Source organism: Callithrix jacchus, chromosome 18 (genome assembly GCF_049354715.1).
Source record: "Callithrix jacchus isolate 240 chromosome 18, calJac240_pri, whole genome shotgun sequence".
Classification (NCBI taxonomy): Eukaryota; Metazoa; Chordata; class Mammalia; order Primates; family Cebidae; genus Callithrix; species Callithrix jacchus.
Window position 1 is genome coordinate 19,045,959 of NC_133519.1, and position 27,341 is coordinate 19,073,299.

At 40.6% G+C, this 27,341-nt stretch overlaps 1 protein-coding gene across 4 annotated transcripts; it reads right to left on the bottom strand.

The window, feature by feature from the left end:
• Positions 1-68: 68 nt before the first annotated feature.
• AIM2 (absent in melanoma 2) lies at positions 69-27,046 on the bottom strand. Of its 4 annotated transcripts, XM_035280348.3 has the most exons (6): positions 26,888-27,046; positions 11,529-11,810; positions 6,610-6,743; positions 3,988-4,407; positions 953-1,138; positions 69-288 (listed from the first exon to the last, which is right to left on the bottom strand). In XM_035280348.3, exons 2-6 carry the CDS (start codon positions 11,788-11,790, stop codon positions 259-261), a joined length of 1,032 nt encoding a protein of 343 aa, XP_035136239.1. In that variant the 5' UTR covers positions 11,791-11,810; positions 26,888-27,046; the 3' UTR covers positions 69-258. The 4 variants fall into 4 exon arrangements, with proteins under 4 accessions (XP_035136239.1, XP_078212179.1, XP_054103870.1 ...); XM_078356053.1 differs by lacking the exons at positions 11,529-11,810; positions 26,888-27,046 and adding an exon at positions 6,923-7,277; XM_035280347.3 differs by lacking the exon at positions 69-288 and having other exon boundaries at positions 800-1,138.
• Positions 27,047-27,341: the final 295 nt, after the last annotated feature.

Here is a 27,341-nt window from a genome sequence, read left to right on the forward strand (position 1 = left end):
ATAATACATTGATTAAGTATTTTTGCTTGAAACAAGGGATTGACAACCTAAAGACAGTGAGACTGTAATGAATGAGAAGCAGACATTTATTGTAATCATGTGTTGATATTTTGAATTTGTTTATCCAGCAATTATCCTGTCCCAGCTTGGTGGAGAGAGGAACCTGTGAGCTGCTGCACTCGGGTAACTTGCAGTCTGATTGAACAGGCTGTATCACATATTCTTCCCGGATGGTCTGAATTGGTCCTTTTCCTTTCTCTACTTTTTTTTTTTTTGGTTCTTAATAACCTGATGGAGAAAAAAACATGCAGTCTGAGATGCAGTCGACCAGTTACCCCTCCTCTGTTTGTAGTCACTATGGCCTTCTGAAGTGTACACTATCTTCTCATGAAATTATTTTGTACCCACCCTTCTAATACATTGATCCGTCTTGGGTCATATTCCTGAAGTGAATATCTGACCTGAGAAATACACTCTCAGCCTCCACTCTTACAGGGAGAGACAGTAGGCAGTGCACCTGACACTGAGACCTGGGGAAGAGCACCAAGTAGTGGCAGGGTGACTATGGTAGGTGCAGGCGTGGTGGGACTGGCTAGGGAAATGCATCCACAAAGTATTTATGGTCTGTCTACTTTAAAAGACATTTGAAAAAGTCCGAATGACTTTTCCAACTCTGGGCAAGCTTTCTGCTTTAAGCTTTGAGTGTTACTGAGGAGCTCTTTGTTGGGCTCTGTGTGCACAACAGTATGTGTCTGTGTCTCGAAAAGCCCATGTTCTCTTAACTGTGTATCTAGAATACGTGTTTCATAAGAGGGAGGTTCCTCAGTTCTGTGAGATGCTCGTGTACTAAATATCAATGTCTTCTATTCCAGTGGCTCCAGTCCAGCTTTCTGATAGAAAACATAAAATATCATCCCCTTGGAGAGTTGACTTTGCTCCAGGCAGTTCCCACCTTTATGGTGCTGTGGACTCCAGATGTCAGCTGTAGTTTTTCTCCATTTTTTGACAGTGTGAAGAACGTAAGTCGAAGCTTATCTCCTTCCTCACATTTTATTGTGTCCTGGTTTCCAGCCACCAGTACATCCATATTCCCAGTGTTGTCACTTAGGTTTAATACACCTTTCTTCTTTCCTGTCACCTGCAAAAGAAAAACAACGCTCAACCTCTGATCATCTGATTAAAGAATGCCACAGGCTGGTCCAAAGGTAGTGAGTTAGCTCAACTGATGGTTCACAGTCAGTTACAGATCGAACTCCTTGTTCTACTCTTTCCCCCTCTTCTCACTACTGCACTTGACTAGTCTTAAAAAAAAAAAGAATGACCCATCAGTCACACATCAGACATGCCAGAAGAAGGATCTAGAAAGAAATACAGTTGATCCTTGAACAACACAGGTTTTAGCTGTGTAGATCCATTTATATGGAAATTTTCTCTATCTCTGCCACCCCAAGACAGCAAGACCAACCCCTCCTGTTCCTCCTTCCTCCTTAACCTACTTAACATAAAGTCAATGAGGACGAAGACCTTTATGATGTTCTTCTTCATGAATAGTCAATATATTTTCTCTTTTTTATACTTTTCTTAATCACATTTTTTTCTCTAGCTTACTTGTTAAGAATATAGTACATACTGGCCGGGCACAGTGGCTCACGCCTATAATCCCAGCACTTTGGGAGGCTGAGGCGGGTGGATCACGAGGTCAAGAGATCGAGACCATCCTGGTCAACAAGGTGAAACCCCGTCTCTACTAAAAATACAAAAATTAGCTGGGCATGGTGGCGCACGCCTGCAGTCCCAGCTACTCAGGAGGCTGAGGCAGGAGAATTGCCTGAACCCAGGAGGCGGAGGTTGCAGTGAGCCGAGATCGTGCCATTGCACTCCAGTCTGGGTAACAACAGTGAAATTCCATCTCAAAAAAAAAAGAAAAAAGAATATAGTACATACTATATGTAACATAAAAATATGTGTTGACTGTTTATGTTATCTATAAGGCTTCTGGTCAAGAATAGGCTATCAGTACTTAAGTTTTTGGGGAGTCAAAAACTATATGCAGATTTTCAGCTGCTAGGGGTCAGCAGCCCTAATCCCTACATTGTTCAAGGGTCAACTTGAAGAAAAAGATTCTGCTTTGAAACTGGCAGGTATGTATCTAATAGATGTTAGCAAGTTCACAGAGAGGAGGCAGATATGTCTTACTTAGAACACGTCTCCTATGTCCATCCTTCCGGTCCCAAACTCCCTTCCTTTAGGAAGAGCCTGGGATGGCGCATAGAAGCAACAATTGCTGGATAGAGAAGATGGAGATTCTCCAGGGCTAGTAGCCAGGTTAATTAGGGAAAAAAAGGAAGGCCCTAAAGTTGGAAGAAAGCTGTTTATTTATTTTTTCCTTATTTTTTGAAATGGAATTTTGTTCTTTCACCCAGGCCGGAGTGCAGTGGTGCGATCTTGGCTCACTGCAACCTTCATCCCCCGGGTTCAAGCAATTCTTCTGCCTCAGTCTCCCAAGTAGCTGCCACTGTGCCTGGCTAATTTTTCTATTTTCACTAGAGACAGAGTTTTGCTATGTTGTCCAGGTCGATCTCGAGCTCCTAACCTCAGATGATCCACCTGCCTCAGCCTCCCAAAGTGCCAGGATTACAGGGATGAGCCGCCCTGAAGAGGGCTATTGAAAACAGCAAGTCCAGGAGAGACATGAGGTAATGATGCAAGACCCGGTCGGCAGGCTAGTAAGTAATCAAAGACAAACAATTCACAATCAAATCTAAGAGCAAAAGGGACCTTAGTTATTTAGGAGATTGATAGTATTTTAGGTTTCATTTTGTGGACGAAATCAATATACATTAGTGGATAGCTGGCCAGATTGAAAGCTGAAAGCTGGGATAAAGAACATGACCTTCCTATCCAAGGTCATTTTACACCTGTATTTTCCAAGAGAACTGGAGAGTCTTCCTATAAATTCCTTCTGAAACTAACCCAGGGCAGCAGAGGTTGTTCTGAGGCTCTGGACACAGGGTCGGCAGGTTCCCTCTCTATGGTTCTTTAGGTCCTGTCCTAGATCAGAAAAAGTCATCCCACAAGGCTATTTCCCTGAGGCTCAGAGTCATAATACTTTAAATTTCTCACTTATAATAAGTCTCCTCAAGCTAACTCTTTTTTTTTTTTTTTTTTTTTTTGAGACAGAGTTTTACTCTTGTTACCCAGGCTGGAGTGCAATAGCACGATCTCAGCTCACCACAATCTCCGCCTCCTGGGTTCAGGCAATTCTCCTGCCTCAGCCTTCTGAGTAGCTGGGATTACAGGCGCGCAGCACCATGCCCAGCTAATTTTTTGTATTTTTAGTAGAGAAGGAGTTTCACCATGTTGACCAGGATGGTCTCGATCTCTCGACCTCATGATCCACCCGCCTCGGCCTCCCAAAGTGCTGGGATTATAGGCGTGAGCCACCGCGACTGGCCCATAGCTAACTCTTTCTTCTGTTTTCTTCATTTAATCACAGTTCTTTAATCCTGCCTTACATACTGGTTTTTCAGGTCAATTGATCTGGTTTACAACTACACTTATATCACATTCAAAAACAGTCACTTAAAGATGATATGTACAAAGTATAAAAATAACACAGATTGGGAGGCTGAGGCGGGTGGATCACCTGAGGTCAGGAGTTCAAGACCAGCCTGAACAACATGGTGAAACCCCGTCTCTTTTAAATAAATAAATAACACAGAGATAAAAATTATGTGAATGAACTAGTTCTTTTTTTCAGAGGCTACTGGGATAAGAATAAGTTGAAACAGGATTGTGACAGATTTTTGACAATAAAAACAATTTTTGCGTTTTTGTATGAATTTTGGCATGTTAACTCTGCAGCTCTTTAGAACTTTGTATTTTTTTGTCTATATAGAAAGATATTAAAACCATTTCTAAAGTCGCTTTAAGATCAGATGAAAAATATTATTACTAATCAATATGAAATTAGATATGAAGACGTACCTTCCGGACTACAAACAACCCATTCACAATTGTTCCAAGGGGCTGAGTTTGAAGTGTGCTGATCTTCGGGGTTTCCCCAGCTTTTCTGATAATGTTCGGAGGGACATTAACCTTTTGGTCAGATTCAGCATCTAACACACGTGAGGCACTAGTTACTTCTAAGAAACCGCTGTGCCGATAATACCTTGATATGATAATTATTGTCTTTGGAATGAATTTATCTCTTAGCAGTGTATTAAAAACTTTTACAAAGAAGAATTCCTTCTCGGTAGCCACTGTAGCATGAAACATCTCTTGCTTGCCTTCTTGGGTCTCAAACATGAAGGGCTTCATTGCTTTCAGTACCATAACCGGCAAAGGGTCTTTCTGAAACCCTTCTCTGATAGAGGGCTGCTGGGCCACCATCTGTTTCTGCTCAGGCTGAAGACAAGAGAAGAAAGATATCAGCTGTGAGTCTAAAAGATATCAGCTGTGAGTCTATTGAGAGGACCTTACTTCACTCACAGTGCTAAACCTCAGGAAGCCAGCTGAAGATAGGTAGAATCAAGGGGAGCGTTATAGAGGGGGTCGGGAAGAGATCTGAGGCCTAGAACGACCTGGATACAACAGAGAATGCGGACGGAAGATTTCAGCTCCTGTGTTCGGCTAAGACGGCGTAACAGGTTTTGGAGGTAGGATTTCCTGAAACAAAATTCTTGCTTTGCCAATTGCTATGTATAAAGAGCTCATCAGATCTCTGAAATATTGCTGAGGCATGGGGTAAATCTGATAAATTGGATTCCATCTTCCATCGATTCCATTAGGGCATAATGCGTCCTTGTTTCTCTGTCCAAAACGTTCATTTTACTCTAGTATAAAAGTGAGGGAGCTCAGTGACCTGCACAGGGCTCCCCAAATTCCCAGGAAGGCGCTGTACGTAACAAAATGCAGATTATATTTAATATAAGTTAAGGGGGAGACCTAGGCCAGAGATCTTATCAGTGAGTTAAAGGAGATTTAAAAGGAGAATCAATACTACATGTATGGATTTGCCCTTAGAAATAATGAATTATAAACTAAGGTTCACATTTAAAAAATACATCTTATTATTTGAAATCATAAAAAAAAGAAATAATTTAAGTACCTAAAAACTAGATTTGGTTAAATAAGATACGGTATAGTCACAAATAGATTGCTATGCAAATATTAAAAATGCTTTAGAGAAATAATATGATAAACTTATAACTGATTCAATAAAGGGAAAGGTCCTGAAAAGAGAAAGGATAAGTAAGCAGTTAAAGCACATAAACAAACACACCGGAGAGACATTTACCAACATCAATACAGTTTTTTCCTAGATGATACAATTATAGGTAATTTTATTTTCTTTGTGTTTCTTTATTTGTCTGAATTAACAGAGGTAAAATACCTTGTTTGGGGGGAAAATACTACTCTTTAAAAGTAACTTGCCATCTAGAACCAGAGAGAAATACAGGGGAAAACAAACAGAGGCATAAAAAGCCAAGTGTAGGGGTTTCTGAAGGGTGTCTCTGATGTGACCTGAAGCTTGGGCCAATGGAGTTTGGGGGAGTAAGGGTCCCTAATGGGCAGTACGACTGACTGCATTTGGACCAAGGCAGGGAAAGGTCAGCTTCACTGAGGTCCACTGTAAAAGCCCTTCTGTTTGGTTCATGTCTCTTTAGTTGGGTCTTCCAGACTAAACAATGCATATTTTCATGACTGATGATGGAATCACACATTTATACTTGTTTTCCTGAAAAATCAAGATGTTTCTGGGCCAAACGCAGAGGAAATGGCTACTCTAGACAAAGAGATGAAGTATATCGTTTCTGTAGCTCATACAGCTATAAAATGAAGTAACACCTGCTTCATAGGAAATGAAATTGCATGTGTGGTCGGTTCTGTGCTGGGACTCGGATGTTGCCTGCTGTTCCCTCATTCTCACTAAGAACAAGAGTCTCTAGGCAAACTCTCTCACCTAAATGGGGCTGCCTCACCTTGTCCATGCAGCTATATAGAGGACTTTTTTACATTACTTTTAAAAAGCAATTTGTTGTCAAAAACCAAGGGGAAATACAGGGGAAACAGAGGCATGGCAGGCAGAGTGTAAGAGTCTCTGAATTGAATCTCTGATGTGACTGGGGACCTGGGCCTGTGCAAACCACAGACTCCCCCAGATCATGGGAGCCATGAAAGGCATTCTCAGCTCCCGAGCTCCGTGTCAGATAGGCCAAGGCCTCTACTGCAAATACATTGTTCTTGACCTTCTTCTTCTTCTACTCCTTTCGCTTCCTCACAGATACTAATTCTGAAAGTGATCTAGAATAGACTTCCTGTAAACAACTGTCTGTCTCAGAGTTTTCTTCTTGTAGAATTCAAACCATAACCAAGTGTTAATGTGTCCAGGGCCTGGAAGGGATTAGAAGCTCAACAGGTGTTTAATCTGATAAATCAGAGGTAGTTCCTCTTTTTGTGACTCAGATCACTTTTCATACTGTGGCCTTGCTTCCCTTATTTGCATGCTGTGAGATAAAGAACAGAGAACCGTGTGAGAAGTGACAGTGACAGTGACTAGAGGACGCTCTTACAAGGACAAAGGCCACTCCACTCGCCTCCTCCTACCTTAATATGAGGAGAGACTTTTGGTGCAGCACGTTGCTTTGTGACATCTTTTCTGATGGCTGCAGACGCAGCAGGACTCATTTCAGCTTGACTTAGTGGCTTTGGTTTTGTTACGGGTTTGTATTTCTGATCAACTGATTAAAAAACGAAAGACGTGGCCAATAAGCATATAAACATATGAGCGTGCACATTTTCAAATGTCACCAGAAATAAATATTAAAACCATATTAAGATATCTTCAAGAACAGCTAACTTTTCTAAAAAAAATAATAAATCTTATTTTAAAAATAAAGAAACAACATGACATAGACACCTGTAATCTCAGCACTTTGGGAGGCCAAGGCTGGAGGATAGCTTGAGGCCGCCAGGAGTTTGAGACCAGCTTGGTCAACATAGGGAGACCCCATATTTACAGAAAATGTTTTCAAAATTAGCCAGGTGCAATGGCACATGTCTTCAGTCGCAGCTACTTGGGAGGCTGAGGCAGGAGGATAACTTGAGCCCAGGAGTTCAAGGCTGCAGTGAGCCGTGATCACACCACTGCACTCCAGCTTGGATGACATGGTGAGACCCTGTCTGTCTCAAAAACAAAAACAAAAATAAAAGAAACTAGGAAGTAGTAGGCTTAAATTGTATAACACATTGGAAAATGGTTTGGGACACTATTTGTTAAAATTCAATATCTACTTACCTTAACATCCAGTAATTCCACGCAGAGGTGTACAGTCAAAAGAAACACACACACACACACATACAAAGATAAGTACCTAACGCTTATAATGTGCATAAATATTCATAGCAGCATTATTCACAATGGCCTCAAATGACTAAAATAACAATCAAAAACAGACCAATTCTCTCTCTACATATGTATATGAGTTTATGTGTATATGTGATTATAAGTTAAATGAAATCTCACATCGTAGCGAAAATGAATCAACTGCTGCTATGAAACAAAGGCAGATTTCTGATTATGTTCTACAAGGCTTTGCACTGTCTGTCAAGGGGACCGCATCCTGCCCTCTGAAGATTGATTCTCTGTACTCCAGCCATACTGGCCTTCTCTCAGTCCTCAGGCAGGTCAACACTTGCTCATGGGGATTTTCACACAGTGTTCCCTCTGACTGAAGGTACCTTTAACTGCTATGGATTTTTCAGAGCTTAGCTCAAGGGTCACTTCCCTGTGGAACCTGCATTTGGCCAACACCAGCTCTAACTCCTGGCTCATGTTAATGCTCCTTCGACACAGCTGCTAAAGAACTTCCTTCCTTTCCATCAGAGCTTTTGTTCTCCGTTCACCACATGGATTCATTTGCCTTGTAAGAAAATGTCTACCTTCCCTTTAGAGTATAAGCTGTACAAAATCTGGATTTGTTTTTAACTCCTTGTTTTCTCATAAGGACCTAAAAGGATTCCTTGCATCTATTAGCAATTCAATAGATGTTTACTGAATGGATGAAGAAATGGATGGATGGGTGGCATGTTGGCTCCTCACTAATGCCTACAAAATGCAGTTGTATAATCTGGCTGGGCTCCTCCAGGTCTATGGTCAGGTTATATGTTATTTTGAAAAGCCAATTCCTAGTCGTGATTTTTAGAAAGACCATGTAATAAGATGGCCATGTTTGGTGACTTAAGGCACTCTCAGGCAGAAGAGGGACTGAAAAATTCTCAGCTGTCATTTCTGATAGAATTTGAGCAATTCTGGGCTGAAATAACAAGGCCATCACTTGGATTGTAGTAAAAAGAGAAACTGATTATTAGAACTAAGAGTAGAATGAACTGTCTTAAGAGGTAGTAGGTACTCTGTCATTACCTTTCAAAGAGGCACAAAGTGGTTGACTGACTGGGATTTTGTAGCAGGATCTCTGCTCTAGAAAGAAGTTAAACTAATCTTCCAATGGTAGGTTAGTTCCATGAAACTGGTTTCAGAAAGGTATGCAGATAAAGTCTGCCTTCTATGATGACAGCATACTAGAGAAAACAGTCACGGGAGGTCAAGGGAATCCACCTATCATTCTGCCACATCACATCAGCCATATTTCATCTCACACAGTGGTACCAAAGCAATATTTATGAATAAGCTTGTCTGCCCACTATGAATCTCTCATTTGCCTTAATAATCAGGGTGCACATTGTTGTTTATTATTTCATTTATCCTTTTGAGCATTTTATTTTAATCTTACAGGACTTTTGTAGACTTTGATCACGTTTTCTCTTAGCTTCTTTTCTCTAGGCTTCCATGTCCTTACATTATCTCATTTTGCTTCCTACAAAAGCTTCTCTTGTCTACTGATTATTGCCTCTGTCTTCATTAAAGATTCTCCAGGTATCGTCTATCTTCTGTGAGGTGAGGTTGTGAGTAGAACAGCATATAGCACTCTACATGCAGACATGCAATGGCTATGGAGAGGGATCACTTAACCAAAAATAAAAGATTAACTGTTCAAAAAACAAAACAAAAATTGTTTTCCTATAATAATAGAAGTAGCCTAGACACACAAAAATTTCCTACATTCAAAGGAGGCCTAAGAATGTCTGTGGTTGGAATTTTAGCTTTGATGGAACTTAATTGCCTTCTTGTAAAGCATACAAGAAGCATACTTTGTGTCTTGTGGTTGTTTGAGACAGGGTCTCACTGTTGTTGCCCAGGTGAGAGTGCAGAGGCGTGATCTCAGCTCACTGCAACCTCTGCCTCCCAGGTTCAAGTGATTCTCCTGCCTCAGCCTCCCGAGTAGCTGGGATTACAGGCGCCTGCCACCACTCCTGGCTAAGTTTTGTATTTTTATTAGAGATGAGGTTTCACCATGTTGGCCAGGTTGGTCTTCAACTCCTGACCTCAAGTGATCTGCCCACCTCGGCCTCCCAAACTGCTGGGATTACAGGTGTGAGCCACTTGCACCCATCCAAAAAGCACACGTTGAATCCTGCAACTGTTACATGTGGAGACTCTCATTTGGGAGAGTCCCTGGATTCTAGTCCCAAACTATCTTTTCTATCGAATCAGAATAACAAAATCCCAGGATCATTAGAACAGCAAAATGGGGAGAAGATTTTAGAAGGTGAAACTTTGTGCTATCCTTTGTGTCAAAGAGAAGAATTAATTCTTGATTTAATGACAAAATAAAAGATATTTCTAAAATTCTCCGCCTATGTTTGCCAATAAATATGCTTAGATTCCTGTCTCATCCCAGACAAGAAAAAGAGCAGTTGGTTACTTCAAAACAACGTGTAGTTACTGCCATCTAGGGGCCATGTCTAAGAACTACACCTTCTAACTTCACATAGCCTGGGAAAATACAATGTATAACAAGCAGTCCTTTCTCTTCAGTGCCTTAGATACTAGCAAACAGTTTATATCTGTATAGAATTATGAGCGTACATAGTATCACTTTCATGGCTTCATTTAGCCTTCCTATAAGTCATGTTTGAGAAGTGATGTCATCCGTGTTATACACTCACAAATGCTGTTAAAAGCTGTTGTAATTTTTGCTGTTATAGTTGTACTTTTTTTTTTTTGAGACTGAGTTTCGCTCTTGTTACCCAGGCTGGAGTGCAATGGTGCGATCTCGGCTCACCACAACCTCCACCTCCTGGGTTCAGGCAATTCTCCTGCCTCAGCCTCCCGAGTAGCTGGGACTACAGGCACCTACCACCATGCCCAGCTAATTTTTGTATTTTTAGTAGAGACGGGGTTTCACCATGTTGGCCAGGATGGTCTCCACCTCTTGACCTCGTGATCCACCCGCCTTGGCCTCCCAAAGTACTGGGATTATAGGCGTGAGCCACTGCTCCCGGCCTACAGCTGTACTTTGAATCCTAAAACTGTGGCATTTGGAGACTCTCATTTGGGAGAGTCCTTGGATGATATGCTCCTTTGTTACCTCTCTTTTATTCTTCAGACATAAAGCCGGGACATATCAATTTTCTTAGCAAACAAAATCAGAAATTTAAACGAGATTTAAACTAAATGTAGATGGAGATGATGAGTGATTTATTGAATAATGTAAAAAACCTTTGTGTTGTGGGTAATTTATAGTGCCACCTGTACTGGAGATAGGAGAGAGAATCCCCTAATAGAAGGAGGAGATTATTCCCTGAAGAAGGATACTCTGGGTCCTCAGAAAGCTGGGGACAGGAGAGGAATAGACAGACTGTGTGAAGGAGAAAAGGTGCTCAATATCCCGGTTTACGCTTTTCCACTGCAATAATTTATTTATATTTTCATGACTTCAGTAAAATGTGAGCGCATTATATACTGTGTAAATGGAGTTGGGGGATGTTAACTTTGAAATCCTACATCCAAGGCCAGGTGCGGTGGCTCACGCCTATAATCCCAGCACTTTGGGAGGCCGAGGCGGGTGGATCATGAGGTCAAGAGATTGAGACCATCCTGGTCAACAAGGTGAAACCCCGTCTCTACTAAAAACACAAAAATTAGCTGGGCATGGTGGTGTGTGCCTGTAGTCCCAGCTACTCGGGAGGCTGAGGCAGGAGAATTGCCTGAACCCAGAAGGCAGAGGTTGCGGTGAGCCGAGATCGTGCCATTGCACTCCAGTCTGGGTAACAAGAGCGAAACTCTGTCTCAAAAAAAAAAAAAAGAAAAAGAAATCCTACATCCAAGTTCACTGCAATTGAACTGGAGACAGATAGGCAAAGAGAAAAGACGATAAATGGAAGTGGTAACTCTAAGCGTTGGAACAAGAGATGCCAACAGAAGATGGAATGGATTTGTGGAATTTGTACCAAACACTTCCTAGAGGTGATTCTCAGTAAAAGGAGGCAAAGAGACAAGTGCACTAAGTTAGCAAACAAATTCCAACAAACGTGCACTGGGGGCCATATCCCAGGGACGCCGTAAAAGGAAAGGCCCAGGCTTGGCGAAGAAAGGGACTGGGCAGGGCAGGATCCCACTTTACCTTTCTCCTTCTCTTCCTGAAGACGTTTTGCCAAAAGCATGTAATTCAACTTCTGAAAAATATGAATGGTCTTCATTACTGCAGACACCACACCAGCATTTTGAATCATCAAGTTAGCTAGTTGTGGTCTATTTGCAGTATGTAGTTTGCCTGTGGCAATATTAAACTCATCTGGAAGAAAGAACTTAAACCTCTCCAGTTCTTCATCAGTGATGTTCTCCAGGCCCGTTAGCAGGAGTATCTCCTTATATTTACTCTCCATCTAAGAACTTCAGGATCCGCCTGTAAGGAGTCCAAATCATAGAAGATTACACCACCAAAAGTGATTCTATGTTCAGAATGAAGCAAGGTGAGCTGTTACTATATTTTAAAGAAAAATAAACAAATGTTTACAGTAGTAAGAGGTTTGAGTGGAACATAGGTAAGAACTTCTTAAGCAAGGTAGTCACTATTCCCCGGAAAGACATTTTCAGAAAGTATACAACACCTCTGGAATTCTTAGAAAACAGGAGATATCAGCTGGGCACAGTAGCTTATGCCTGTAATCCCAGAACTTTGAGAGGCTGAAGTGGGCGGATCACGTGAGGTCAGGAGTTTGAGACCAGCCTGGCCAATATGGCAAAATCCCATCTCTACTAAAAATATAAAAATTAGCCAGTCGTGGTGGTGGATGCCTGTAATCCCAACTACTCTGAAGGCTGAGGCAGGAGAATCACTTGAACCCAAGAGGCAGAGGTTGTTGTGAGCCAAGATTGCACCATTGCACTCCGGCCTGGGCAACAAGAGTGAAACTCCGTCTCAAAAAAACCAAAAACAACCACAAAAAAGAAAACAATACATTTTCCTGTTGTTTTAAAAACAGATTTATCGAGGCATAACTGACATACAACACAGTGCATATATTGGAAGTATACACTTTGATAAATTTCGGCATATACATTTACCTGATGAAGTAAAATTAACCAATTTTTTCTTTCATGGATTGTGCTTTCAGTGTCATATTTAAGAAATCTTTTCCATGTCAAGATTAGAAGATTTTACGTTCTCCTCTAAAAATTTTATGGCTTGATATTTTACATTTGGGTGTGTGCACTGTTTTGAGTTATTTTGTGTATGTAGTGAGGGATGATTCAAAGTTCATTTATTTTTCATATGAATATAAATTTTCCCAGAAGCGTATGTTAAAGAGACTGTTCTTTCTTTAAAGACTTTTTTTTTTGTATCTTTGTAAAAACCAGTTGTCCAAATATGAGTGGGTCTATTTCTGGATTCTTTCTTCTGTCCATTGATCTATTTTTATATCTTGTCCAGAATAACCTTGTAGTAATATGATTGTTTATGTATAGTAACCAAAATAATAAAATATTATAAACAACGATTCAACAATGTTTCTAACTAGAAGATTAATATGCAGAAATACATTCCTTTATTCTAGCACCACTCCAAGAGAGAAAAATATTACATAAAATAGTAATTTCCAATAGCAACAAAACTACAAAGCACATAGAACATCTAATACAATATATTTAAGAGTTTTAAAGGGAACCTTATAAAACTTTATCGAGAGATTTAAAAGACCCAGTCAAGTGGGTGTATGTGTGCTATTTTCAATGGGAAGAATTGATAGAATGAAGACAGCAATATTGTCAAATTAATCTGTAAACTCCCATGCAGAATCTCAAAGGGATTTTTATAGACATTATCGGGATGCTCACAAAACCTAAATGAAAAAAATAAAGACAAAAACATGCAAAATAAGTTAAATATTTCTTTAGGATATACTATCCCTACTACTAGATATTAATACTTACTACAAATGTATGATAATTAAATCAGTATGGTAGTGGCACAGAGAAAAGTCAACAAATTGAGTGTGGAAATAGAACTACATGTAAATTAAAACATGGTATATAATCAAAGTGTCATTAAAAATCACAAGGAAAGAATAGACAACTATAAAAAGCATTCAGGCAAATGACAATATATGGGGAATGATACACTGAGACTTTATCTTACATCATACACAAAATATATATCTGGCTGGATTAATTATCTATATAGACTAGTAATGGTATTGAATAAAACACAATTTCTCCATACATTGAAGCAGAAGAAGGTTTCTTTTATTTTTCTTTTTTTCTTATACTTTACGTGCGGGTTTGTTACATAGGTATAACACGTGCTGTGGTGGTTTGCTGTACCCCATCAACCCATCATCTTCATTAGGTATTTCTCCTAATGCTGTCACTCCCCTAGGCTCCCACCCCCTGACAGACCCCAGTGTGTGATGTTCCCCTCCCTGTGTCCCTGTGTTCTCATTGTTCAACTCCCACTGATGAGTGAGGACATGTGGTGTTTGGTTTTCTCTTCTTGTGTCAGTTTGCTGAGAATGATGGTTTCCAGCTCCATCCATGTCCCTGCAGTACATGAACTCATTCTTTTTTATGACTGCATAGTATTCCATGGTGTACATGTGCCGCATTTTCTTTATCCAGTCTATCATTGATGGGCGTTTGGGTTGGTTCCAAGTCTTTGCTATTGTGAATAGTGCTGCAGTAAATATACATGTGCATGTATCTTTATAGGAGAATGATTTATAATCCTTTGAGTATATACCCAGTAATGGAATTGCTGGGTCAAATGGTATTTCTGGTTCTGGATACTTGAGGAATCACCACACTGTGTTCCACATGGGTTGAATTAGTTTACATTCCCACCAAAAGTGTAAAAGCTTTCCTGTTTCTCCACATCCTCTCCAGCATCTGTTGTTTCCTGACTTTTTAATGATCACCATTCTAACTGGCATGAGCTGTTATCTCACTGTGGTTTTGATTTGTATTTCTCTAATGATCAAAGATGATGAGCTTTTTCTCATGTTTGTTAGCTGCATAAATGTCTTCTTTTGAGAAGTGTATGTTCATATCCTTCACTCACTTATTGATGGGGTTGTTCTTAAATAAGATATAAAAAGGACAATCCAGAAAAAAGAAAAAAAAACTTTGTCAAATTTGATTGCATGAATATTCTCGATTTCTTTTTCTTTTTCTTTCTTTCTATTTTTTTAAAACAGGGTTTCACCATGTTGGTCAGGCTGGTCTTGAATTCCCGACCTCAGGTGATTCGCCCACCTTGGCCTCCCAAGTGCTTGGATTACAGGCGTGAGCCACCACGCCTGGCCATTCTCAGTTTCTTTGTAGGAAACATACATATGTGTGCACACACATCCCCCACCCCCCCCCCCCACACAGACACATGCATACCCCAAACAAAATGGTGGAAGACATAAGCCAAGGAATAAAAGAAGGTGTTTCTGAGCTGAAAATAACTGATTGTGAATTTAGGGAAGCTGAATACTCTCATCAGTAGAGTCAACGTTAATAAATTCCAAACTATCACTGTTGATGGCCTTATAATTTTTTTTCCTATATGCTGGTATGGGCTGGAGAAACTCTACTTATACATGTAGAGTTCATGAGTAAAAATTAAAACTATTATCAGGACCATTTTCAAAATAAGGAATACATTTAAAAAATGTGTAATAATGATGTCATCCAAATGCCCTCACTCTACTGATGGAAGCAGGGAAGGGCACTACCTTTGCTGAATATCTAATGTGATGATCAACTTGGCATGATTCCTATTTTCCTGCTTGTCCATAAGAAGCTAACCTTCCTATAACCCTCTTATCTAATAACAATCACATTTTAATCACATTTTATGTAAGATTGACTCAGCTTTTTCTCTGAAGTTATATTGTCTTATAAATGTAAAACTTGCATTTTACTTCATAATATCTGTTAACTTAAAAAATGCTTATATTTGTTATAGGGTAAAATGTACTTATTTCCTTTTCAATTTTTATTTTAGGTTAGATGCTGGTTTCTTATATGGGTAAACTCATGTCACAGGGGTTTGGTGTACAGATTACTCATCCAGGTAAGAAGCATAGAACCCACTAGGTATTTTTGTCTAATCCTCTCCCTCCTCCCACCCTCTACTTCCAAGTGGGTGCCAGTGTGTGTTGTTCCCCTTATTGTCCGCGACTTCTCGTTATTTAGCTCCCACTGATTGAGAACAAAAGCGGTATTTGGTTTTCTGATCTTTGTTAGTTTGCTAAGGATAATGGTCTCCAGCTGTATCCATGTTGCTGCAAAGGACATGATCTTGTGTTTTTATGGCTGCACAGTATTCCAAGGTGTATGTGTGCCACATCTCCTTTATCTAGTCTACCGTTGATGGGTATTTAGGTTAATTTCATGTCTTTGCTATTGTAAAGACTGCTGCAATGAACATATGCATGTATGTGTCTTTATGGCAGAGTGATTTATATTTCTTTGGGTATGTATCCAATAATGAGATTGCTGGGTCAAATGGTAATTCTGTTTTTAGTTCTTTGAGGAATCACCACACTGCCTTCTATAATGTCTGCACTAATTTACACTCCCGCCAGCAGGGTATAAGTGTTCCGTTTTCACCTAACCTCGCTAGCTTCTGGTATTTTTAAATAATAGCCGTTTGACAGGCATGAGATGATATAATTTCTCACTGTGATTTTAATTTGCATTTCTCTAATGATTAGTGATGTTGAACATTTTTTCAAATGCTTGTTGGCTGCATGTATGTCTTCTTTTTAAAAGTGTCTGTTCATATTCTTTGCCCATTTTTTAATGGGGTTTTTTGCTTATAAATTTGTTTAACTTCCTTAAGATCCTGGAATTTTTTTTTTTTTTTTTTTTGAGACGGAGTTTCGCTCTTGTTACCCAGGCTGGAGTGCAATGGCGCAATCTCGGCTCACTGCAACCTCCGCCTCCTGGGTTCAGGCAATTCTCCTGCCTCAGCCTCCTGAGTAGCTGGGACTACAGGCATGCACCACCATGCCCAGCTAATTTTTTGTATTTTTAGTAGAGACAGGGTTTGACCATGTTGACCAGGATGGTCTTGATCTCTTGACCCCGTGATCCACCCACCTCGGCCTCCCAAAGTGCTGGGATTACAGGTGTGAGCCACCACGCCCAGCAAGATTCTGGATATTAGACTTATTAGACTTTTGTCAGAAGCATGGTTTGCAAATATTTTCTCTCATTCTGTAGGTGGTCTGTTAATAGTTATTACTCTGTTAATAGTTTTTAATATTTAAAAATAATAATTAAACATTACTCTGTTAATAGTTTCTGTTTCTGTGCAGAAGCTCTTAAGTTTAATTACATCCCATTTGCCAATTTTTGTTTTTGTTGCAATTGCTTTTGGTGTCATCATAAAATCTTGGCCAGTTTCTATGTGCAGAATGGTATTGCCTATGTTATCTCCCAATATTTTTATAGTTTTGGGTTTTACATTTAAGTCTTTAATTCATCTTGAGTTGAGTTTTGTATACGGTGTATGGTAAGGGTCTAGTTTCAACCTTCTGCATATGGCTAGTCAGTTATCTCAGCACCATTTATTGAATAGGGAGTCCTTTCTTCATTGTTCGCCTTTGTCAAAGATCAGATGGTTGTAGATGTGCAGCCTTATTTCTGGGCTCTCTAATCTGTTCCACTGATTGTTATAGGGTGAAATTTATATACAAAGAAAATAAATGCAGATCTATCTGGTGGCTTCATGATCCCAGTGGTGCACACACTATAGTTTGAGAAGCATATACCATACATGATAGGTAACCACTGGATATGGCCTTAGAGTTTACAAAGTGCTTTCCTCTGGAAACTTGAAAAGGAAACAAAATATTCAGGGAGTATATAATCATCTCTGAATAGGGATAATTCCTCCCCCCAGGTGTAAGTACCCAGCATACTGGCAGTAACACACACCGGTTTCCATTTATTATCATCTCCCAATTATTACACGTTAAATTAAGCATTTGTGGTAGATGACTTATCTGAGGCTATAGAGCTAGTGAAAGGCAATGCGAAGGCCTGAACTCAAGTCTTCTGAATACAGGCTCTCTGTTCTTTTGCTAACTGCCTTCTTATCATTCAGAGTGTGGAATGATTCCCTGCTTTTTTGTTTTTTTAAAAAGATTGATGTTATTTGCTGTGATTTGGAAGGAACACCCCCCAAAAATCTAACCCTGTTATAATTCCAATATTAGCAATTTTTGCCTAAATCATTTGTCACTCTTAACCCAGAATACCTGCAAAACTTGCTCCTTTATTGATTTTGGGTCAATTGTCGCCTTTTAAGCTCAACCTTCCCCAGGCACAAATAGCAGATGTTACTCTCTATTACCATAAGCTATTTTATTTTCTTCATAGCACTCTCTATTTAACACTGCATTATGTGCAATGTTGCTGTTTGTTTATTTTTTTAAGGGTCAGTCTCTTATGGGCAAGGGCTTTGTTTTCACTGCTGCACTGCTACCTCCTAAAATACTATCGGGCCCATAAAAGATAGTCAATAAACATCTGTTTAATAAATATTCATTGAATCAACTCTCTAGACTTTCCTCTTTAAAAATTTAGCCCTCGGGAATCTCCACTTTCTAGGCACTATTGAATTCATTTGGTTTGATAATCAAGGGCTGAAACTGCTTACGTGGGAGAAGAATCAACCTCTTCACCCTGTAGTCTCTAGCAGAGATTGCTAAGCCTGGAAATGTATAAATTAAACCTAGAACAAAGCACTGTGGACAAGTAACAACTCTACTTATAAAATAATTTCAGAAGAGAAAAAGGTTGAGAAGGTTTCTTAACATCCAAGAGCTTTATGTCAAAATGCATTTAGGAAAGGAACTTAGAAACTTCGATCCCTGGAGGAAATAATCCAACTTTCACTGGTTCCATTGCATCAACTGACCTAATTTCTATCAAAGTAATTGAGTTTGTGTGCACTTCCAAAGTAAGCTGATTCCAAATCAATCATGAAGCTTATTTTAATGTGTTTCTGCTATTACTTTTTTTAAACCATATTTTAATTGATAAATGTAGTATTTAGGCTATGGTTATATTTTTATTCTGGCTACCTCACTATATCCTACAATTACAAAATCACACAGGACTTACATTGCTACCGTGAAACTAAGAAGCAATAACTTGCCATATTCCAAACCCCTGGAGGAGTCAGAGCTTTGTCCTAAAGTCATCCCTTCTCTGCTTTGCCAGTTGATGACCTCAAAACTAGAATCAGTAGGTGAAAGGATTTTATTAATTTTTGACTTTATAAGCCTGAGGAGCAGTCCGCATTTGCCATTAGCTAGGAACAGGCAAGGTCAAGGTAGTGAGCATTTCTACCTTCTACTTTTTTCAATGTTCATTATTCCTTGTTTTTATTTCACCTTCGATACCCATAAGCAGTTATCTTAAAGATGTGAAGAATATAGGAACACGTATTTGAGTGCACAGGAGTTTCTTCCCACGGACCAAAGATTCTCAGACTTCAAATCTGATAACAGAATTCTGAATTCACACACCACCTCATCATCACCTATAAAATATCTTCCTCCCCTCAACGTCAACATGTCAAGCAAGAAATACTAAGAAATTTAAATTTATTTTGATCTTACTGCTGAGTACATCTGTGTAAATTATAGATCATATTAATATGAGGTAATGAGGAACTGTGTTAAAGGGACTTTCTGGGGTCAGCTAGGGCCGTTTTTGGCTTTTTTTTTTTTTTTTTTTACGATAATGTCAAGTTTAATCTGCCAAATATACAAGTTGAATTTGTGGAGCGTGTTTTGCCTGGGTGCTGCACAGTAAACAGAGGTTTCTCGAAATGATCAGTGGGTAGGGTTAAAAATGGGCACTGGCCCTGGCCAGGTGGGTGGGAACTAGGTGGGAAGGGCAGACAGGACAGACAAGCCATGACCCTTTCGAGTGCAGGAATTCTCCGGTCTTCCCGCCTCTGGCACGCTAGGGCCCTTTGTTTCTACTTTCCCGCCTCTGGCAGGCCAGTTAGAGGCTTTCCTGCCTCTGGCAGGCTGGGGCCCTTTGTTTCTAATTTCCTGCCTCTGGCTCTTGGAGGTGAGGTCTCTATGACTCAGGGTTATAAAACAATAGCCAATCCGGTAACGGAGTCAAAGATCAATCAACCCAGAGGAAGTTTGAAAGAACCCTTCTCATTGGATGAGAACATGAATGGGGCGGGAATAGCTCAGGGGAAAAAAAACTCTAGCCGCCCCAACCTGGCTGGAATCCTCCCCATCCCCTCCCACGGAAGCATGGGAGTCGTCCTTTCACTCTGCCTAATAAACTGCACTTTTGCGCACTCTTTGGGTCCACGAGTTCTATTTAAGCTGTAAAACTCACTGCAAACATTTCCCTGTTCTTGGGGTTAGGAAGGCCAAGTGCCTAAGTCCCAGCTGTAACTACTTTAGTTCTGTCGTGGCCTAGTGGTTAGGAGTCCTGGTTCTCACCCAGGTGGCATGGGGTTCCACTCCCAGCGTGGGAACCAGGGAATTGGCTGCAGTTACTCTGATTACAGTAAGAATCCCCAAAACTAGTTTAGGATGAGGACTTCAGTGTTTGTAGCAGCTGTGAGCCTCATCTCCAATTTTGGAGTAAAATAATGTCGGGAAATTCACAGAGTAAAAAGAATCCTTGAAGTAAAGTGGAATAAAGAAAATAAAGAAATTGTCAATTTAGTGAGGATCTTCAGTGAATACTTCCTGGAGAATGGTCTGTCTCAGATGAAACAAGCAGCAGAAGATGGAAATAGCCGAGGTAAAGAAAGAAAGGTGGGAAAGTAAGCCTTGTCCATTATAGGGAGGATCAGAGAACAATAACTTGGTTGAACCAGAAACTTCATTCACTCACATACTCTCCATGTGCCATGCAATGAACATGAGATGAATGGTGCCAATTCTGGCTAAGTATGGTAGGATAGAACTGGATCTATCACACCCAGTGATGTATTAATCACACACATGAATTTACTCTCCTCTCCTGCCCTGACACTGGATCTCATCTTTATTCCACTTTAAAGTGCAGAGATTATTTCTGGAAACACAGAAGCCCCTTCTGCCAACAGAATTGTTCAGGGTTTATGGTTTTAGCTTGGGGCAAAGAAAAAGTAAAAGACACAGAAGCAGTCTGAAAAATGGCAGAAAATAAATTAGGCATAGGAGCATTCAAATTGGAGAGGAAAGAATGACATCTCGCAGTTAACCGAATTCCCACTCAGTGCTAATGCTCCAGCTTCCCCTTCATCTCGCCCCAATCTCAGACACTTGGTTCACCACTCTACCTCCCACCTTTAATTTTGCACATTACTGCTTGTCACTGAGGTTTATTTAGTTTTCCTAAATTCTTTATCTGTCCTCATTCTTAGCCACCATTATGGCCTACTCCTACTTTTCAATTAAATTATATGTTTTTTATAGCTATCCACTTGCTCTCTCTTGGCAGTTCATTCACCTCACCAGGTATTGGACCCTAGGCTAGATAATTTCTACACTTTATGTCATTACCAGACCTATGGTCAGGAGTGGTATTAAAATACATTTAACAAACTATATGGCACAAGGATTGGCCATTAAAACAGGCACTGGCTGTACATGTCCAGTAGTGCCGTCTAAGACCACTGTGTCACCGACTTATGGACTAGTGATCTCCTTGTCATTCTGCTCTAGACGCACTGGCCTCATTACATTCTTGAACCCTTTCAGGGACACTCTCATTTCAAGGATATTTGTATTTGTTGTTCCTTTTGCTTTGAAAATCTTTTGCTAGATTTATATGGTTTGCACTTATACCTTCCTGCCTAGTACTTATTCTAGATACTTGATTCGTGTTATTTTTTTTAAATTTTTCTACTGTCCTCAGTAGAAGGATCTTTGTCTAAGATCTTTGTCTCTTTTGTTCCTTACTGCATTTTCAGCATTGAGAAGAATGACACAGAGCATGGGTTCAATGATTATTTTGGAATAAATCAATCAACTAATTTAATCTATACAACAATGCGCTGATGTAGATAACATTTTCTTCATTTTACAAACCAGGAAGTTGTGAATCAGAGAAACAGTATAACTTGCAAAAGAATGCACAGACAGTAAATGGAAGAGCCTGAATTAGCCTACATCTGTTTGATTGCAAAAGTAATGCTTTCCTACTTCGCCTTGCTGCCCTCAAGGGAAAAAAGGCTCATGGTTTCTGCATGGTCCAACAAGGATGTGTGGGTTTTGTGCTCTCTCGAGTTCCCTTCTGGAACCATATTATCCAGCACACATCTAAATTGCTGTTGACATGACTCATACTTATAATGTTTGCATCTTGAGTCTACAGGGTATATATGTCAGGCTTAAGGAGTGCAAAAACAAATACAGGGGAAGAGGAGTGCTTAGACCCGCAGGCACTGATTAACAGTTGAGGGTAAAAGAAAGAGAGAGTAAACCATTAATTATCTGAGGTTTCTACTTTGGAAAATTAAATAGGTTGTAAATAAAACTAAAGACAGAGAAATAAGTTTATCAAAGTCTAAGAAGTATGCATGGGAGAAGTTTTGATACATTGTGCTTAAGATGCATTTAGGACTAGTGAACAGAGGTATCTAAGTATCCAGTTGGTTACTGGCCCAATTCATTATGCCCTCCCCCAAGTCTCATTTTGATCACCTGTCCTATTATCCTGGTTCCCTATTTCCTGTTGCTCTAATTCACTGTCATCTCTGTCATCTGTTTTTTTAGACGGAATTTTGCACTGTTGCTCAGGCTGGAGTGCAGTGGTGTGATCTTGGTTCACTGCAACCTCTGCCTCCCGGGTTCAAGCGATTCTTCTGCCTCAGCCTCCCAACTAGTGGGATTTACAGGCACCCACCACCACACCCGGCTAATTTTTTGAATTTTTAGTAGAGACGGGGTTTCACTGTATTAGCCAGGATGGTTTTATATCTCTGGACCTCGTGATTTGCCTGCCTCAGCCTCCCAAAGTGCTGGGATTACAGGCGTGAGCCACCGAGCCCAGCCTGTCATGTTCTGTAGCTTCACAACAATCCTGACTGTTCTTCTGGAGGAAGTCTGAATTCCAGAACACGATATTCAAAGGGACACGGCCAAAGGTGTTTGGTTTAAAATATGTCAGTAACGGAGACAATCCAATAGGGCAGGTGAAGATAGTAATTTAAACCAAGATTCTAAGCAGGATGTAGAACTCATAGTCAAGTGAAAATCTGGGCCACGCTTCAAGCCATCTGACCTTTAATAGGAGAATGAAAATCCAGAGAATTGAAATCTGTGAGTGGGTTAGAATCAAAGGCTCCGCCAAGCAAGTTAAGGATTAGGGAATTCCATTCTCAGAAGGGTGAAATGTACAGTATGGAAGCAGAGACGGGCACTCAGTTGTTTAAACCAAGTCAATTCAGCAGGGAGAAGGGTTGGGAAAGGAGAAAATGTCTGCACAATTAGCATGCATGTTATTGGATCTGTGGCAGCAAGGCAAATTCAAGTCTCTGACTCATAAGCTAGCTTATAGTTACTGCATGCTATAGCCACGTCTGGCTTAGAAATTTGGTGGGGTTCAGCATTACAGGAAATAAAATAGCCAAGGGGACTCAAGTTTGCTGGTTAACATCAATTTTTGGCTCTGGCAATTCAGCTAAATAATATTCTCTCCAACCTTTGGGCTTGGCTTTTATTGGACATGGACACACACACACACACACACACACACACACTCCTCTTATTTTCAAGCTTGGAAGAGAAATCTGGGTATTCATTTTTTAATTTGACAAATATTTACCACTTTATATGTAACTGATACTGTGGATAAACAAACAAGAAAAAGACAAAAAAAATCTCTACTCTCATATAGCTTCTCTCTCTCACTGCCATAGCTCCAGAGACAGGCATGCTAACCGTGCAGACATTTTCTTCTCCCTTCTTAACCCTTCTCCCTACTGAACTGACCTTGGTTTGCACAAGTGAGTAGTACTTTGCTAGATATAAAATATTTTGTGTATATTTTATATACATCATAAATACTATGTGTGCATGCACACGCATGTGTGCACATGCACTATGGAGGAAAATAAAGCAGGAGCAGGCAGAAGTGCCAGAAATGGGGCGTGAAATTGCTAATTTAAATAGAGTGGTCAGAAAAGGTGAAGATCAGAAATTGAAAAGGTAACGTTTAATCAGAGGATGAGAAAGTAAGGAAGCAAGCCTGGCAGCTTATCGGAGCAAATGGGATTCTAGGAAGAGAGAACAGAAAGTGCAAGGGGGCCTCAGACAAGGGTGTGATCAGAACATTCAATTAAGTTGGAAAAATCAGTGTGGTTGCAGAGGAGGAGCAAGAGGAAAGAGAAGATGGAGGTCAAGTCAGACAGAATTAGACCCGACTGTGAAGTGTCTCATCAGCAACTTGCTCTAACTTTGAATGAAATAAGAGAGTTTTGAGCAGAGAAGTGAAGGATATGACTTATATTTTGCAACAAGGTGAAAAACAAGAAGGTCAGTTAGAAGCTGTTGTAATAATGCAGGGGAGAGATGAAGACATCCATCTAGCAGAGTCACAGTGAAGATAGAAGCGATTGTACTCAAATTACATGCATTTAATTCATAGAAAATAGAATTTCCTAATAGACTGGACCTGGAGTGCCGAGGAGAAGCTAAGAAACACACTTAGGCCGGGCGTGGTGGCTCATGCCTGTAATCCCAACACTTTGGGAGGCCAAGGCAGGTGGATCACTTGAGGTCAGGAGTTTGAAACCAGCCTGTCCAACATGGTGAAACCCCATCTTTACTTAAAATACAAAATTAGCCAGGCATGGTGGTACATGCCTGTAAGCCCAGCTACTCGGGAGGCTGAGGCAGGAGAACTGCTTGAACCTGGGAGGCAGAAGTTGTAGTGAGCCAAGATTGTGCCACTGCACTCCAGTCTGGGCAACAAGAGAAAAACTCCATCTCAAAAAGAAAAAAAGAAAAAACAAAAAAAGAAACAAACTTAGATTTTTTTGACTTAACACCTGAAAACAGTCAAAATGCTACTGATATTGCAGAGTGGATGTCAGAGGAGCATATTTGGAATGCGCTGGGATAAGGTTAGGAATGTGGACTTGGACATGTTAAGTTGGTGATGCCTGCTAGAGCTTCAAGTGCATAGTTCAGATACCCAGGTGGAGTTAAAGAGAGTGCTAGTCTAGAGATGTGAGCTTGGGAATCACTAGCACACAGGTAGTAGCAGTAAAAGCCATAGATAAACGATTTCACCAAGGGAGGAAGTGCAGAAAGAGGAAGTCCAAAGTTCGCCCCTGGCCATTCCGGTATTGACAGTGCGAGGGATGAAGACTGACCAGCCATGGTGACTGAACGGGCATGAGCGGTGAGATAGGTAGAAAGCTAGGAAGAGCAGTGTTTAAGGTGCTGAGAAGGTAATTCTTAAGGAGATAAAAAGATGAAATGTGCCACATGTTTCTAACATACTAGGTAGGATGAGGGCTGCAGAAAAGACATAGAAGTAGCAATTAGAGGTTACTGGTGACGCTGATAATAGCAGTTTTGATAGAGAATGGTGCAGAAGAAATTTTAACTTGAGTATACAAAATAGATTAAGATTGGTAAGTGCTATAAAGGAAAACAAAACAGGGAAGGCAGAGGGGGTGCCAGGAATGAGGAGTAAAATTGCTCATGTAAATTGAGTGGTCAGAAAAAGGGTGGACAAAAAAGGGGGAATGCAAGGAAAGCCAACCTTTTTGCTATAAAGGTCCAGAGAAATGTGGTAAGTGCTGGAAGGAGATGTGGGGTTGACAGAGTGTCTTCTTTTTGTTTGCTTGCTTTTCTAACATTGGAGAAAATACAGAATATTTCATGCTGATTAGAATGATCTGGGAGAGAGGAAAAATTGGTGATATAGAAGAACGAAAAGAAAATTTCTTAAGCAAGTAAAACCTAAGAATGATTCCTCTTTGAGAGACACCTGATGAAACAAATAAGCATTTCCACCCAGCATTTCCCCTATGTGCCATCTTCAGTGGAGGAATAGTGCCTACCTTCTTCATGCCACAGCTGCAGAACCCCACAGGGATTTCAGACTGTGTTAACTTGCTGCCTAAGGCTGACAGTTATTCTGCCAGACACAGACTTAAATCCTGGTTCCGCTATTTGCAACATCTGGTAAATTATACCCTTCTAAAGTGTCCATATCCTTAACTGCAAAATGGGGGAAATGTTATTATCAACATTGAAGAATTAATGTTAGAATAAGATAATTCCATTCAAGTAAGTCATGAACTTACAACAGAGCCTTGCAAAGCATAATCATTCATCCAGGGTTAGGTATCAGTATAAAAAGTGATAATATGCCAGGTGCGGTGGCTCATGCCTGTAATCCCAGCACTTTGGGAGGTGGAGGGAGGTGGATCACGAGGTCAAGAGATCGAGACCATCTCGGCCAACATAGTGAAACCCCATCTGTACTAAAATATAAAAATTAGCTGGGTGTGGTGACATGCATTTGTAGTCCCAGCTACTTGGGAGGCTGAGGCAAGAGAATTGTTTGAACCCAGGAGGTGGAGGTTGCATTGAGCCGAGATCAAGGCACTGTACTCCAGCCTGGTGCCTGGCAACAGAGTGAGACTCTGTCTCAAAAAAAAAAAAAAAAAAAAAGTGATAGTAGTAGATATCTAGTCATGATATTTTGTGACAAATAATAGTTTCATATGGGATGGCAGGTCACAATCTGGATTTGAGACTGAGATTAAAAGGTAGGAGCATATCTTATTTAAAAGGTTTTATCAAAGAATAGATTAAGAGGACACAGTGGGGCCGGGCGCTGTGGCTCATGCCTGTAATCCTAGCACTTTGGGAGGCCGAGGTGGGTGGATCACCTGAGGTCAGGAGTTCCAGACCAGCCTGGCCATCATGGTGATAACCCATCTTAAAAAAAAAGACACAGGGAAGGTAGAAGTGCAAGGTTGGAATGAAAAGGATTTCTGGGCTGGGATGAGCAAACCAGGGCAACAGATGATAAAGAACTAGAGTGATGTTGAAATCACACCAGAGCATCCCACTGGGGCTAGACCAGGGGCTTCGTGGGTGGTCCTGGAGGTCAGGAAATGAAGCCCTGCACTGTGTGAGAAGAGGCATTCATTAGTGGGAAATTCCCAAGTGCTATGTGGGGCTTCAGTCAAGTAAAATGGTCACTGCCTTGGAAGGTAGGGGGGCCCAGCCAGGGGGATGGGGCATTTACAAATAGGCTGATAGATAAACCCCAGTGGAAGCTGAAGCTTCAGGAATACCAGCTCAAAGACACCAGAGAATATGGCTACAGCGAATAAAATAGATGAACCCATCCTTTCACAGCTGGTGTCCATTTCGCAGGTTCAAGTTATCAAAGGGGTGCATAGCATGGCTGGTCTTTCCTCAGTTGTCTTTCTTGGTGGAGAAAGGGTTCCGTCTCTTGTGTCTAACCCAGTTCCTCCATGGTGCTTACCTTCTGATCCCTGGTGTGATCAGCAAACCGGGTCTGCCACCTTCTCTTCAGAGAGCTTAACTAGCAGGGGGCTTAGGAGACCATGCCCCAATTACCTACGTGACTTTCAAAGCGACAAAGGCTCTGAAACTTCTGAACAGCTTCACACATACTCCGAATAAACACTTCCCTTCACCCCCAGGGCCAGCGCGGGTTGGAGTGACAACTGGAGCTCTAATTGGCTGAGCTGGTTTGGGTTCTCTCTAGCAGCCACAGAAGAAAACTCTTGTAGCAACTTGTAGCTGAGTCATCCCACATAGTTACTCTGATTGGAAACTGAAAGTGGTTAGGAAGCTGTGAAAAATGACCACAGATGACTTATTGGTACGCTTTGTGACTAAGGGGCCTAGCAGATGACATTTTATTTTTATTTTTATTTTTTTCTTTTCTTTTGAGACGGAGTCTTGCTCTGTTG

Bases quoted from the DNA above. Each gene is read 5' to 3' on its own strand.
- AIM2 (XM_035280347.3), bottom strand. From the start codon at position 11,790: ATGGAGAGTAAATATAAGGAGATACTCCTGCTAACGGGCCTGGAGAAC. The intron at 6,744-11,528 runs GTAAAGTGGGAT...TTTTTTAATCAG, and splicing joins TCAGGAAGAGAAGGAGAAAG to TTGATCAGAAATACAAACCC. The intron at 4,408-6,609 runs GTAGGAGGAGGC...TCTTGTCTTCAG, and splicing joins AAGTCTCTCCTCATATTAAG to CCTGAGCAGAAACAGATGGT.